The 12,567-nt window shown below is 43.0% G+C and overlaps 1 protein-coding gene across 1 annotated transcript; it reads right to left on the reverse strand.

The window, feature by feature from the left end:
• Nucleotides 1-299: 299 nt before the first annotated feature.
• Nucleotides 300-5,656, reverse strand: LOC308334916 (uncharacterized protein). The gene is made up of 3 exons (XM_080791812.1): nucleotides 5,182-5,656; nucleotides 2,670-3,401; nucleotides 300-2,489 (listed from the first exon to the last, which is right to left on the reverse strand). The coding sequence occupies exons 1-3, from the start codon at nucleotides 5,195-5,197 to the stop codon at nucleotides 2,404-2,406; spliced, it is 834 nt and encodes a 277-aa protein (XP_080647938.1). The 5' UTR covers nucleotides 5,198-5,656; the 3' UTR covers nucleotides 300-2,403.
• Nucleotides 5,657-12,567: the final 6,911 nt, after the last annotated feature.

A 12,567-nucleotide genomic window follows, 5' to 3' on the forward strand; every position in this document is an offset into this window, starting at 1 on the left:
TAGTCACGTGACTTTAAGATTTAAAAAATAAATCCCAGGACCTCTCTGAAAGTCTTGACCTCTACAACCCCAAACCCTTACAACATGCACGCGATGGAATTCTGTTTTTAGCAAGCCTTTAAAAACTGTGCGTGCGTGTTCCAATTTGGAACCATTTGGAATGTTCCATTCATCATGTAATGCATCTCATTTATCAAGTATAGTGGTACTGCACAAGGGTCAAAGTTCAGGTTGGCCAGATATTTGTAATCCAGAGTTGAAAACATTGTAGCCACATCAGACATTCACAAGACGACATACACAATGTTGCTGTATAAAAACTTTACTATTCAATAGAATACATATTTAAATATGCAGATAACATAAAATGTACACAGACAATAAAATAACACTTAAAAGCGGGCACTTGAGCCCGTCAGGGTGGCAATGCCGTTTGTAGTTTGGGATACATCATTGTGTACTCCCCCCAAACAAAAAAAAACATAAAAAACATTGACACAGTCAAGAAAGACATAATCAAAATAGGCACATTTACTGTGGAACTCCTTAGCTTATGCAATTGCTGGTCTCAACTCCTGCATGCTCATTTAACAGAGTGTAAAAGTTGACCTGTAAGGGGCCATTTTTACACTCTGTTAAACAAACAAGTGTTTACTGGCGGCCTTAGTGTCTACCCTCAAGTCTCCCCTGTGTAACATTTGTAAACCTTTAATCAGTCGCCATCATGAGACCATGTTATGCAATCCCGCACACAGTGATGCCCATGTCTGTCAGTTAAAATGCAGTCACAAAGAACTGGGGCACTTTTCACAGCTCCGGTAAAGTGACCACGTTAATGGTTTCTGAATCTGAACGCAAAGCTGTCGTTACACAGTAGGAATGCACTGACGTGGTCTGGGAAAATGTGAGGAGTGCGTGTGTCAGAGAGAGGCAGAACAGGCATGCATGCACATACTTAACAATATGCAAAGTCATAAAGTCAGCAGTGATGGCTTTCCATAGAGTCTCCGAGAGGATCCTAGATCTTGAATTTCGGAATGCAGGTGCATGGGTGAACATTCCAAATCGGGGCTCCGCATGGGAATAATTTATCACATTGGCCATCACTCAGAAAACTTGTTTTAGCAGGATGCTCCTACAGTACATAGCTTAAGGGAGGATTTAGTTTGCACTGAGGGTTGTCATCAGGTTATGTACACAAGTAACTAGGCCTGTCATACAAATGCTCTAAAGTACACAAACGACCGTTTAACATAGGACTTATTTAGGATCCATTGCCAAAATGCAAATGGGAAATCATTAAGTGATTCAGAAGGTGCTCAAAGAAAGAAGTCACAAAAAGAACAGGATTAAGCCCGATTTGTACTTGCATCTTTGTCTCACACCAAAAACAGCTGATCTACAAGCTCTGCCGCCAAGTGTTGTGAGCTTGTAGATCTGTTATTTTTGTTGCAAGACACCGGCATGCAATAAAGTATACAGTGGCACAGTCACAGTTACAGGTTGCAGTGGCAACCTGTAACTGTGAAAAACCCAAGCCTAGAACCCTTCGTTTACATTTTTTTTTAAAAGGCCCGACATTTTTCTACTCCTCACACTATTCTGTGACTTAGGCCAAGACAAATACATAGTCAAATCGGGAGTGTTTTCCTTTCCCTCTTTTTCTATCTCTGAAAAGTAAGAAAAGGAATCCTTACAGGTTGTTTTTACTTCAGACTGAGGTAAATTAACACTCATGATTTTACAGTTTACTGTATATGCCACGTTTAGGTTAACTCTGAAATGAATAAATAAATAAATCCAATAGTAATTTTTAAGAGAAAGGTGCTTGCTAGCACCACAGGGTGGAACATTTCGACAAATCAAAACGACTTGTCGCTGTATGTAAAAAATAAAATAAAAAATAGATAATATTTTAAAGCCAATCTGTTTGCATCCAGTTCTGGCTTTTTCCATTTGGATCCAGTTTTGGCTGTGTTTTCTGTTCCGATCCAGTTTTGGCTGTGTCCTGTGTAACATTGTTGGTTTTGGTGATATACCCGTTTACTTTTTGTCTCTTTCAACAGACAACCAGACTCTTCGACCCAATAAGCCATCCTTAATAGTGGCAGTGGAAATGAAGTGGTCTAGAGTCAGCCACAAGTCTGCTAGTAGCTGTTGACACATGAATAATGGCAGCTGTCAACAGCCTCTTACCATCATGGTTTGCTAACTCGCAAACGTCAACAGCTGATGCTGCTACTTCCAAAGCTCTCAAGTCCGTCAAGTCACCGGCTACAGAAATTGTCCCTGCAATCCTCAGATGTCATCCCACCCTCATTCCTTCCCTCCCTCCCTTGTCAGTGTTGTGGTGCTTGAGATTTGAATCAGGTTAATGTGGTTCCATATTTTCGTGGCGCTGATTTAATTCCAGCTGTCTGAAGTGGATCCTCTTCTAGTGATGGCCTTGAGGGGGCTGTGAGACACCGAGCCCCTCTTCTTCCAGCGAACTTAAAACACAAAAAGACAAAGTCAGTACAGTCAGTTGGTAGGAATTAAAGCATATACTGGCATTCAAATAGTTATTACGGGCATTCAAGTCTCCCCGAGGGAATAACTCTTGCAAATTGCAATATTCAATATTACCATGCATCGCTCAAAGCCTAATTTGTCTTCTGGAGAAAGCTCACCTTTTCCTAGACTGGTGGGGAGTGTGCAGCTCTTGGGCATTGTAGGGGTCTTGGGCAGGTCTTCCATCCCCTTGACCTCTCCCAGGGGGAGAGTAGCTGTGCCGTCCTGCTGCGAGTCTCTCAACGCCCGCTGGAAGGAATGTGCCAGGCAGGCCGTCATGTCCCTCGCCCGCTCTGCCCGGCTGCACCAGAACACCCTGCACTGGAGCTGCTGCCCTTGCTTCTTACAGATGTACAGGAAGACATTGGGTCTGTTGGAATCAGCGGCACAGTAGGCAATGTCCTGCAGGTAGGTCTTGGTGAGCTGCCGGCCTGTGCTCAGCTCCTTGACCTCCACGTACCTTGGACGCACCACCAGGGCATGGTCTTTGCCCAGCTTCTTCCCGTTGCCGGTGCCCTCTAGCAAATGGCCTATGGCGTTTTCCGCCTGCTCTCGGTCCAGGGAGAAGATCTTCTCTGTGCCCAGGTAGTGGACCTTAAAGAGAGGGTCGCCGTGGGACAGCGACTCCGTGCGGTCCCGGAGGAAGCGGCGGCGGAGGGCAGCAGGGGAGTTTTTAAGGGTCTGCATGAGCTGGAAGGTGCTGAGAGCCATGGTGCGTTTCAGGCAGGACTTGGGGGAAGATTCAGAGGCCAGCTCTGGGTCAGCCGAGGTGGATGGATCCTCCTCGGGTTCTGTTCCACTGGTCTGCGTCTCCTCTACAGATGCAGTGTCGTCGCAGCCGCCGCGCTTATCTGGAATAAAACGAATTAAACCGGAGGTTAGCAGCAGGCTCATTTTAAATGAAGAGTTATGTGCTGAAAATGGCACATAAATATTAGGACTATTAGTAGTTCATCTTAAATCTTGAAAATGACCCAATTTATTTAATGCCCGCCAGTCATTGAATGGAGACATACTTCCATGATGGAAAACGTGGCTGGCACTGTACCAGGCAGTCAGTGTACCAAAGTGCAATAAAACAAAGGCCAGCTGACAAGAGTGACGTATTCACACATAATATTAATTTACCACAAGACACCAGCCGTTAAATATTAACGAGCGGGCTGGGCCTGGGCTTTTGTTGACGGGAATGAACCCTTGAGACATGCACTTACGCAGACTTTGGTTAAGATCATTGGCTACCCTAGTCTTTTATTGGGCATCAATGAATGATAGTCTAATATATTTAGGAATAAAGTTATCACCACCACACCATTTCAGTTTGTTAAGAGAAAACCTAAAGTCATGGGACACACAAGAATCGTGAAGACCAGTCAAGTCCACGTGAGAGCGGACAGTCAAGTGCATTCCACACATATAGGGCCTATGTGACCTCGCCAACTATGTCTTATGCAACCCTCACAGCTGCCCCCATTGTCTTTGACCCTCCAAAAACTTCAACACTCTCCTCTGGTTGCTACAGCCATTGTGTTACATTTTATTTTTTCCCCTTTCTCTTTTGTTGGCCATTCTTTAAACATCCTACAAACGGCCTCAGAAGTGAGTTAGAGAGAACCGCCGACTGTTGTGGCCATTGTTAGTCAAGCACCCTGCACAGGAAACAGCTTTGCGCTCCCCGCCAAATCATTTCTACTAAAAACAATGGCATGCTTTGGTGATTATGTCACATCACAAAGACATGCGAGCTGAACTAAAGCATGGTCTGACCCAAGATGCAGACATACAGATGTAGCCTACCGGTATGCTCATATAGGTCACAGACATGCAGACATGCAGACACACACACACACACACACACACACACACACATACACATACACACACACACACACACACACACACACACCCACCCTCCTTCATGGTACACCAGACACCAGATAAAGATACAATACTGAGCTGCTGTCTCTGATCTGCACTATATCTCTAGATCTACAGATCTGACTGTCAACTGAGTAGATTGGTGTATACACTGCACACACAGTAGCTCCAACAGTGGCATTTAATCCAGGCTGTTGTTTACATAATAACTTAGCTAACTCACAGTTTCAAGGGGAATTCTTAGAGAGGTGGGAATACTAGGAAAAAAGACCTATCCGTTTATGAGGCCTGACCTTCATTGTAACCTAGAGACACAGAACATAACAGTCAAAAACACAGTATTCCAAACAAGCGTCTATTATTTTCAATGAAAACGTCTATATCACCTTTCAGAGTTTTTATATCATTTTTTATATTTTAAATGTTCTCAACAACAACACAGACCTGTATGGAGTTGATCAGGATAATATTCCGTTCTAATGCTGGACTGGACAGTGGACACAAAACTGTACACTGCGCTCATTACATTTTCAAAAGGAAAATAAAGTGCCCTTAGGCTATATTATATATATATATATATATTTTTTAAAGTGAAAATAAGACGATCCACAAAAGCTCTAATATCGAAGTTGAATAACGGGAGTTCAGGAGTTGTGAGTGAGAATGTGTTGATTGTCGTCGGTAGTCTACGTCGAAGGACTTTAAAAGCAAAAAGCAACTACATTTACTAAAATATAAAAAGTGCTGTCTTACCTGGCCACAGAGTCATAGAGACTCTCTGCTGTGCCTTAAGGCAGGTGGACAGGTGCAATAAGGTGGCTGCAGAAGACGAGCTTGTGCGCCAGTCCGCTTAATATCCAACATTAAGAACAGAAGTCAACTAAAACGCGTCCTCGTTCCCACACCGCAGGTCTTGTTCCTCACGCCTCGATCGCTCGCTGTCCTGGATGGTGATGTATTTTTGCCCCCTGACGATGTGTGGGTGACGGGTGTCCCGTCCCCCCGCAAACAATGGGGTATTGTATTGGGTCCGATTGGCGTAAATGTTCAATGACAGCAGCACACGCGTGGTAGTGGGGGAAATGAAAAGCTCTCTCTCGCTCTTTCTTCATTCACCAGGCAGTCTGTTGGCGTGACTCGTGGGTGTGTCTGTGTGACGCTCGTTGATGGCTTTGACTTGAATGACTCGAAGGCGGTGCGGAGCTGTGCTTTTGAACAGCGTGGGCGCGTCGATCGTCCGTGGAGTGAACGCGCATGTGATTGCGCGTCTGAAGACCTGGAGGAGGAGGCGGGTGCCAGAGAGGAGGGAGGGTACATGGAAACAAGATAGTTGCGTCTTCATCAAATATTCAGGAATAAATATAATAAATGATTAATGGTTAAATAAAGAAACACAAGAAGAAAATATATAATTAATTGAGTCACTCATTCCACCAAACCGGTATAGGCCTACGATTTGGCCTTTTTTTCTTTTTTGAAAATGTTCTGAATATCCCACAATATTAAGGACACCTTTAACTACCAGAAACATAACTTCCCATATCAGGCAATCAATTGATATTTTTATATAGAATAATATAATAACGTGGTTGAAAATTATATGGGTTGGGTCAACACCGTTATATTGGGGTTTTGATTCTTTACTCAAGATTGCCACAACTACAATACCCATAGGGTGATTAAGAGGAGACCACATGGCATGCATGAGATTAACAAATCAGATATAATCTTGAAATATCAAACATAATTTTCACAAATAATTGTCTTCATTCCGCTGTTGTGATTTACGACCACATGTGAGAGTATAAATTACTCTAAACATTGTAAAATAAGGTCTGTGTAGCATGTTGTTCAGAAGACTTGGAGAATGCCACTTCCTGTAGGTGATGTCAATATATGGCCGTATTGTGACAGTCTTATGATAACCAGTGTGGTTGCCCCCACGAGATATAGCATCCATCCATCTTTAACCGCTTATCCGTAGTAGGGTCACGGGGGCAACAGCTCCACCAGAGTGCTCCAGCCCTCTCCAGAGCAACATAGTGACTTCCTCCTGGGGGATTCCGAGACGTTCCAAGGCAATTTTCTTTTAATTTATCAATTTTCCTTTGATTACTGCAGCAAATCACAAAATGCAGACAACTGGGGCTTGAATGATATATCGATACTACTACAAGGCAATTACTTTACTCATATGTTTGCTATGCACTCCATATCCACCACCATCAGCTCTGCCACGTGAAAATATAATTTCCCCATAAACTGCATGCAGGGAGAGCTTATTGTGTGCATCCCCTGACCCCTGTTAGGCATGTGATTCATGCCGAAGAGAAAGGGTATTTTTGTATTTATTTCATTATGGGAGGTAGCCTGTATTTGTCAAGCCTGGCGGGGCCAGACTCATATTGTGGATTCACTGACGCTTCCTCCCCGGAGGAATCTTCAGTGAATTCCCCCTATGAAGCAGGCCAAGCATTTGTCAGGTTCATAGTACTGCAAATTGTTTAACAATAACATTATTGTTATGTCAGTTAAGATGTTTTTCCTCACACCTATAACTTAGTTTTTAATTTAGTTTTTCTTAATTCTAATAACCTTGTTGACAATCATGTGTTGGAGCAATCGATCAGATGTTTTTATTTTTTTCTAAACCATTCATGTGTATTTTTTCAATTGAATCTGGAGGGGATTATATTTGTGACGTGAATTGTCAGTCTCTGGTATAGCCAATATTCCATCATTTTTAAGTCCAATACATTATGGTCTCCTTCAAATGAAAGCATCACTTCACACATAAACCTCATAGCTGTAACTGGTTAAAACATCTGAAACCCACTACCTCTCACCAGCATTGCATTGCGTCACGCCGCTTATTTCTAATGGAGATCACTGGCCTTACTTGTTAAGATCTGTGTCAACTGTTTATTCTGGGGGCATTTGAACAGTGGCAGGGGAAAGCGATAAACGGTTCCATGTGTACGTTGGTCTGTGTGTGTGTACACACACAGACATGTGTGTGTGTGTGTGTGTGTGTGTGTGTGTGTGTGTGTGTGTGTGTGAGAGAGAGAGAGAGAGAGTGCCTATGGGTGTGTCCTTCATGGTGGAAACAGTAGGGTCCCTGTTTCTTCTGGGCAGGGCCCAACAACAGTTACGTTTTGGACCGTATACGTCACACCCACCCCAGTATACCAACAGTATATAGAAAGAGACACTGGAACTATTATTGGTCACCAGTGACATAATGGCCCCATCACACCCACTCACTCCATCTAACTTAGAAACACCAAAAAACAGGCAGCAAGTCATGGGGTCATGTACAAAAAAAGAAGTTGCCTGTGTGATTAGTTACATGTAGCTATATGTTTTAGATTGTTTTTTAAATAAAAATATAACTGTTCAGAATCTTCAGCTTGATAACCAACATACCAACATATATAACAACGGCTATACTGCAATCGGTGAATGACATATTTACAAATATCGTCCGATATTGTTTGCCGACATATCGGCAGTGTTGGGACGTAACGTAACGCAAATAACTTGTTACAATAACGCCGTTACGTTCGGCAGTAACGGTTGCTGTAACTAAATTCAGTAAGTGTTACCGTTACTACATGGTGTTATTCCGTTACACTTCCGTTATTTTTCATGTAGTCTCGATCGGGGGAGAATGAGAAGAACTGTCATGCTTGCCTTGCGGGAGAGAAGGGGGAGGAGGAGTGTGCGTGTGTGTGTGTGTGTGTGTGTGTGTGTGTGTGTGTGTGTGTGTGTGTGTGTGTGTGTGTGTGTGTGTACTACACGTGGTGATGCGCAAGTTTGTTTACTCTGACTATAGTGTCATGGCGGCGCCCATATCGCGTTTCAAATGGATATATTCCTCCTTATTTCCTTCAACTGCTCCAATCCAGCACAAAGCACAGTCAAAGTAAGTTGTTGAGTCCCAGCAGATTATGATCGGCTATACCACCGTGTGTTTGTTTATGTCGGTCGTGTGTGTGTGTGTGTGTGTGTGTGTGTGTGTGAGACTGTGTGCGTAGCCTAGCTACTTTTGAGCAAGACAGACAGATACTGAAAGAGACTTTGCGCGTGTGTGTTTGATTATCAAATATTAATTCTGGTTTTGGTCTTACTTTGTTTATAAATCCAGACTCAAATTAGTATTGCCACCACCACCAATAAGAGCAGCTATGAGCTATCTCAGCCTATCTGCACAGTATAGACCAGGCCAGGCCAGGCCAGTAGAATGAGATGGCTGGGTACAATCTTCCGGAAAGTCCCCAAGTGGATTTGGGTATAGCCTAGCCCCGCAAGCAGAACCCGAATGTAGTAAAGTTTCTGACACTTTGTTTAGTTCATAAAAGCTTTATGTAGGGTTCCGAGAGGGGCTAGGTATAGCCCAATGACAGAAAAAGAGAGTTTGTGCAATTGAGATTAATGAAAAGTACCGGTATATAAATGGTGCATTTATATAGCGCCTTTATCCAAGGCGCTTTACATAGATTGTGCATTACATTCAGCCAATTCACACACACATTCATACACTGATGGCGGCAGAAACCATGCAAGGCACCAACCAGCACATCAGGGGCAATTATGAGTCCAGGGTCTTGTTCAGGGGAGCCCGGGTTCAAGCTGGCAACCTTGTGGTTTCCATCCAGCCACTCTACCCCTGAGCCACCGCTGCCCACGGTATAATGCAGTACAGTAATTAAACCAGTATCACCGCTTCAGGCAGAAGGCCTGGGAGAGTGGGGCACCTGGACGAGTGGGCACCTGGACAACTGGGCATCTGGGCACAGTTCTGGCCCTCAGTGAGGGCCGCGTTTGCAGCCCGATCTCTAGATGGGAGGGCAGTAAAGCTGCCCGAACCTCTAGTAGACTATTTTAATCTCTGCCCCTAATGTTGGTAATTTTATTTATTATTATTATTATTATTATTTTTAGAGACGGTCACTCTACAATCACAATCACATAGACATACCCATTATGCCTGGCAGGTCACACTGCATTCCGATCTACAATCTGCAACCTATATCCACACATAGAACATAATGTAGCAACACATTGTGTTCCTGACACAAATACAACTTGGGCTATAAAAAGCTCATTGTGAAAATTTGAGTTTATTAGATTGATAAAGTAAGCCCTATCTCCTGCAAAAAAAGCACACCCCCTGGTCATGACGCTAGTATGTTGTAGGGACTTACCCCAATCCAACCCTTGATGCTGAGTACCAAGCAGGGAGGCAATGGATCCCATTTTTTACAGTCTTTGGTGTGACCTGGCTGGGGATTGAATCCCGACTTCCCAGTCTCAGGGTGGACGCTCTAGCCACAAAGCACACTTTTGTCATGACATGACGCATACACTGACCACACCGTCTTAAGACAAAATATAAACAATATATAGACAATATGAATACAGCTTACGCCACCATGTCAGAAACATTTCAAACATTCTGTCAACAATCGTGAACCACCAGAATCTACAGATATTAGCCAACTGTTGTTTTGGAAAATCACATAAATAATATCCAGCATCCAGCTTCCAATAGTGACATGTTGCTGTTATTACTGTAAACTGAACAGCCACCCCTCCTCTCTGTTATAGGTCAAGTTACATACAAATAAAATAGGGAAGTTAGATAAGATCATCACTAGGCCATCGTGATATGCAAACACGAATAACAAGATTTACAACTCACAACAGTTTGCTCTGCACAGTGCCTGCATGTTTACGAGAACAGGAATAAGCTCAGCTGTTCCTTTACTTTTTGTGTTCCGTTTTATCTGTGTCAATCACCACATTGTGTTCTGGTTTAAATAGCAATACGTTACACACTTGTTTGTCAATAGCAAACTCCTTGTGTTTTGATGGTGAACATGATTGGGATATTTTTAGCCATGTACAACAACTACAAAATCCAACAGAATCCAAAAATGTGATGTAGAATTCGCTTCAAAGATCAGATCCACTGAAAGCATGGATTGCCCTTCAATTGATCTCTGACACAATATTGGTAGTGATCAATTGCCTATTGATGAATCAGGGACAAATACATTAATCCATGGTGTATATGCGCTGATTTAAGTGATGGCTTGAGTGAGTGAGTGATTGATTGAGTGAGTGAGTGAGTGAGTGAGAGTGTTTTTTTATACTGTGCTGAATAAATAAATACAGGGTGTTGAAACAGAGGAAATCATCATGAGGTGTGAATTTATTTACTCCCACTTTACATCATCTTACTAGAAACAAGATTCCTCGAGGAACCCTAGATGAAAACTGACTGAAACTGACTGTATTGTGCTTAAAAAACTAACTAAAACTAAATAAAATGTCCTTAATTTTAGTCTTTGTAAATATATTTCAAACAAGGTTATTTTGGGTAGATATGAAATCGTATCTTCTGTTATTTTTTAGCTGTGCCATGTTTTAAACCCTGTTGTCAAATATTTTCAAGCCCTTAACAAGGCTTGGGCCTTTACATCTGCAATTTTCGTAAAGTAAATTTAGAACAAAAAATACAAAAAGCCAAAACTAGAAAAATAAAACCTGATGAAAAATGCAAAACAATAACCTTGGGGCTCAATATTGCCTTTGTTTCTTGTGTGGCTTATCAAAATGCTTTATAACTCAAACAACACAATCTAATATACTGTACCTAGGCAAGGACCTCATTGTTTAAGGCTTCTGAGAAACAAAGCGAGGTGAGGTAGACAGAGACAGATCGAGAGAGAATAAATTGTGTTTTATGTGTCTCATCAACAGATAGATGCACTAAACCAGGGCCGTGTGAACGTATAGTTTGAGGACCTTTTGTCATCTTTACGGTGATTGATTGATTTGTCTCACACTGAAAACCCAATTCATCTCATACACAGTTACACACCCATTCTTGGCTGTGGTCCAAGCTTTGAAGCATCATTACTGTAAACTCTGGGGGTGAGGTGATTTCCTCAGGATGTCTTTAGCCTACAGTCTGTGCGCCCTACTTGCATGTTTCTGAATTGTTGTCTGTACTTGCATAATATCACTGGCCAGTCGCCAGACCCCTGGGCTGTTTTAATACTAGTCTAGTGCTGGCTGACTCTAAATGCAATTATTATCAGCTAAAATTCTTTCAAAACAATATTATGACCCTCAAATGGCAAAATATCTTTATGGATTCAAGTGGTTGGATTCAAGATTCAACAAATGAATAATAATGAACAAATAAAGGAACGTGAGTTCCTCGGAGTGTAGGTCTTGCAACAGGCCGGGATGCCTATAACTAGGACACAAAGTTTTAAAGTTGGTCATAGCCAATTTCGCATGACATACTGTACTCACATGAAAAATCTGACAGAAATGATTTTTTTCTGCCTTTATTGATAGGACAGTGGAGAGAGACAGAAATCAGGGAGTGAGAGACCAGGAATCAGGGTCGTCGGGACTGGGACTCGAACACGCGACACACTGTCAGGCATGCGCCTATATGTGTTATGCACCTGGACCGCTAGGCCAGCAGGCATTCCTGATTGGCATGAGTTTTGTCCAGATCATCAACGTCTGTCGCATAATGTCCTGGATGGAGGGAAGCTCACATGATCTACTGATGCAATGGGCTGTCTGCATTACTCTGCAATGTTTTGTAGTTGATGAGGGCATTGTTCCAATACCAGGCAGTGATGCAACTGGACAGGATGATCGCAGTGGTAAGTCTGCAGAAGGCCCATAGAGAAACTTGGGCCCCATGCCAAACTTCTTCAGTCACCTGAGGTGAAAGAGAGGTGTTGTTGTCCTTCACTACATGGCTGATGCCCATCCCAGATGAGATTCTCAGTAATGTGGACATGGCTGACTGTTGATGCAGACGGGTGTGGGCTATTCCTGTTGGTGTTGAGAGACAGGTTGTTCTCCTGGCACCATCGTGCCAGCCAGTATGCATGCTGTCTCATTATCATCAGTGATCAGTCCTTATCACTGTCATGTTGTCACTTGTCAGTGAACTTGGAGCTGCGCGTGGTTAGTGCAGTTGTGGGTGTAAACAGGGAGTATAGAGGAGGGGACTCCTCTGCTTAACGCAGCCCTGGGGGGCTCTTGTGTTGAAGGTCAGGGGGGCAGCAGTGTTGGAGCCCAGAAAATTCAGGATCCAGCTGC

This window comes from Protomyctophum bolini (assembly GCF_963924005.1).
Source record: "Protomyctophum bolini genome assembly, chromosome: 20".
NCBI classification, from domain to species: Eukaryota; Metazoa; Chordata; class Actinopteri; order Myctophiformes; family Myctophidae; genus Protomyctophum; species Protomyctophum bolini.

What these genes read in the sequence shown, in the direction of transcription:
- LOC308334916 (XM_080791812.1), bottom strand. An exon ending in CCCCACCAGTCTAGGAAAAG is followed by an intron (nt 2,490 to 2,669) that starts GTGAGCTTTCTC and finishes TTGTGTTTTAAG; the next exon opens with TTCGCTGGAAGAAGAGGGGC.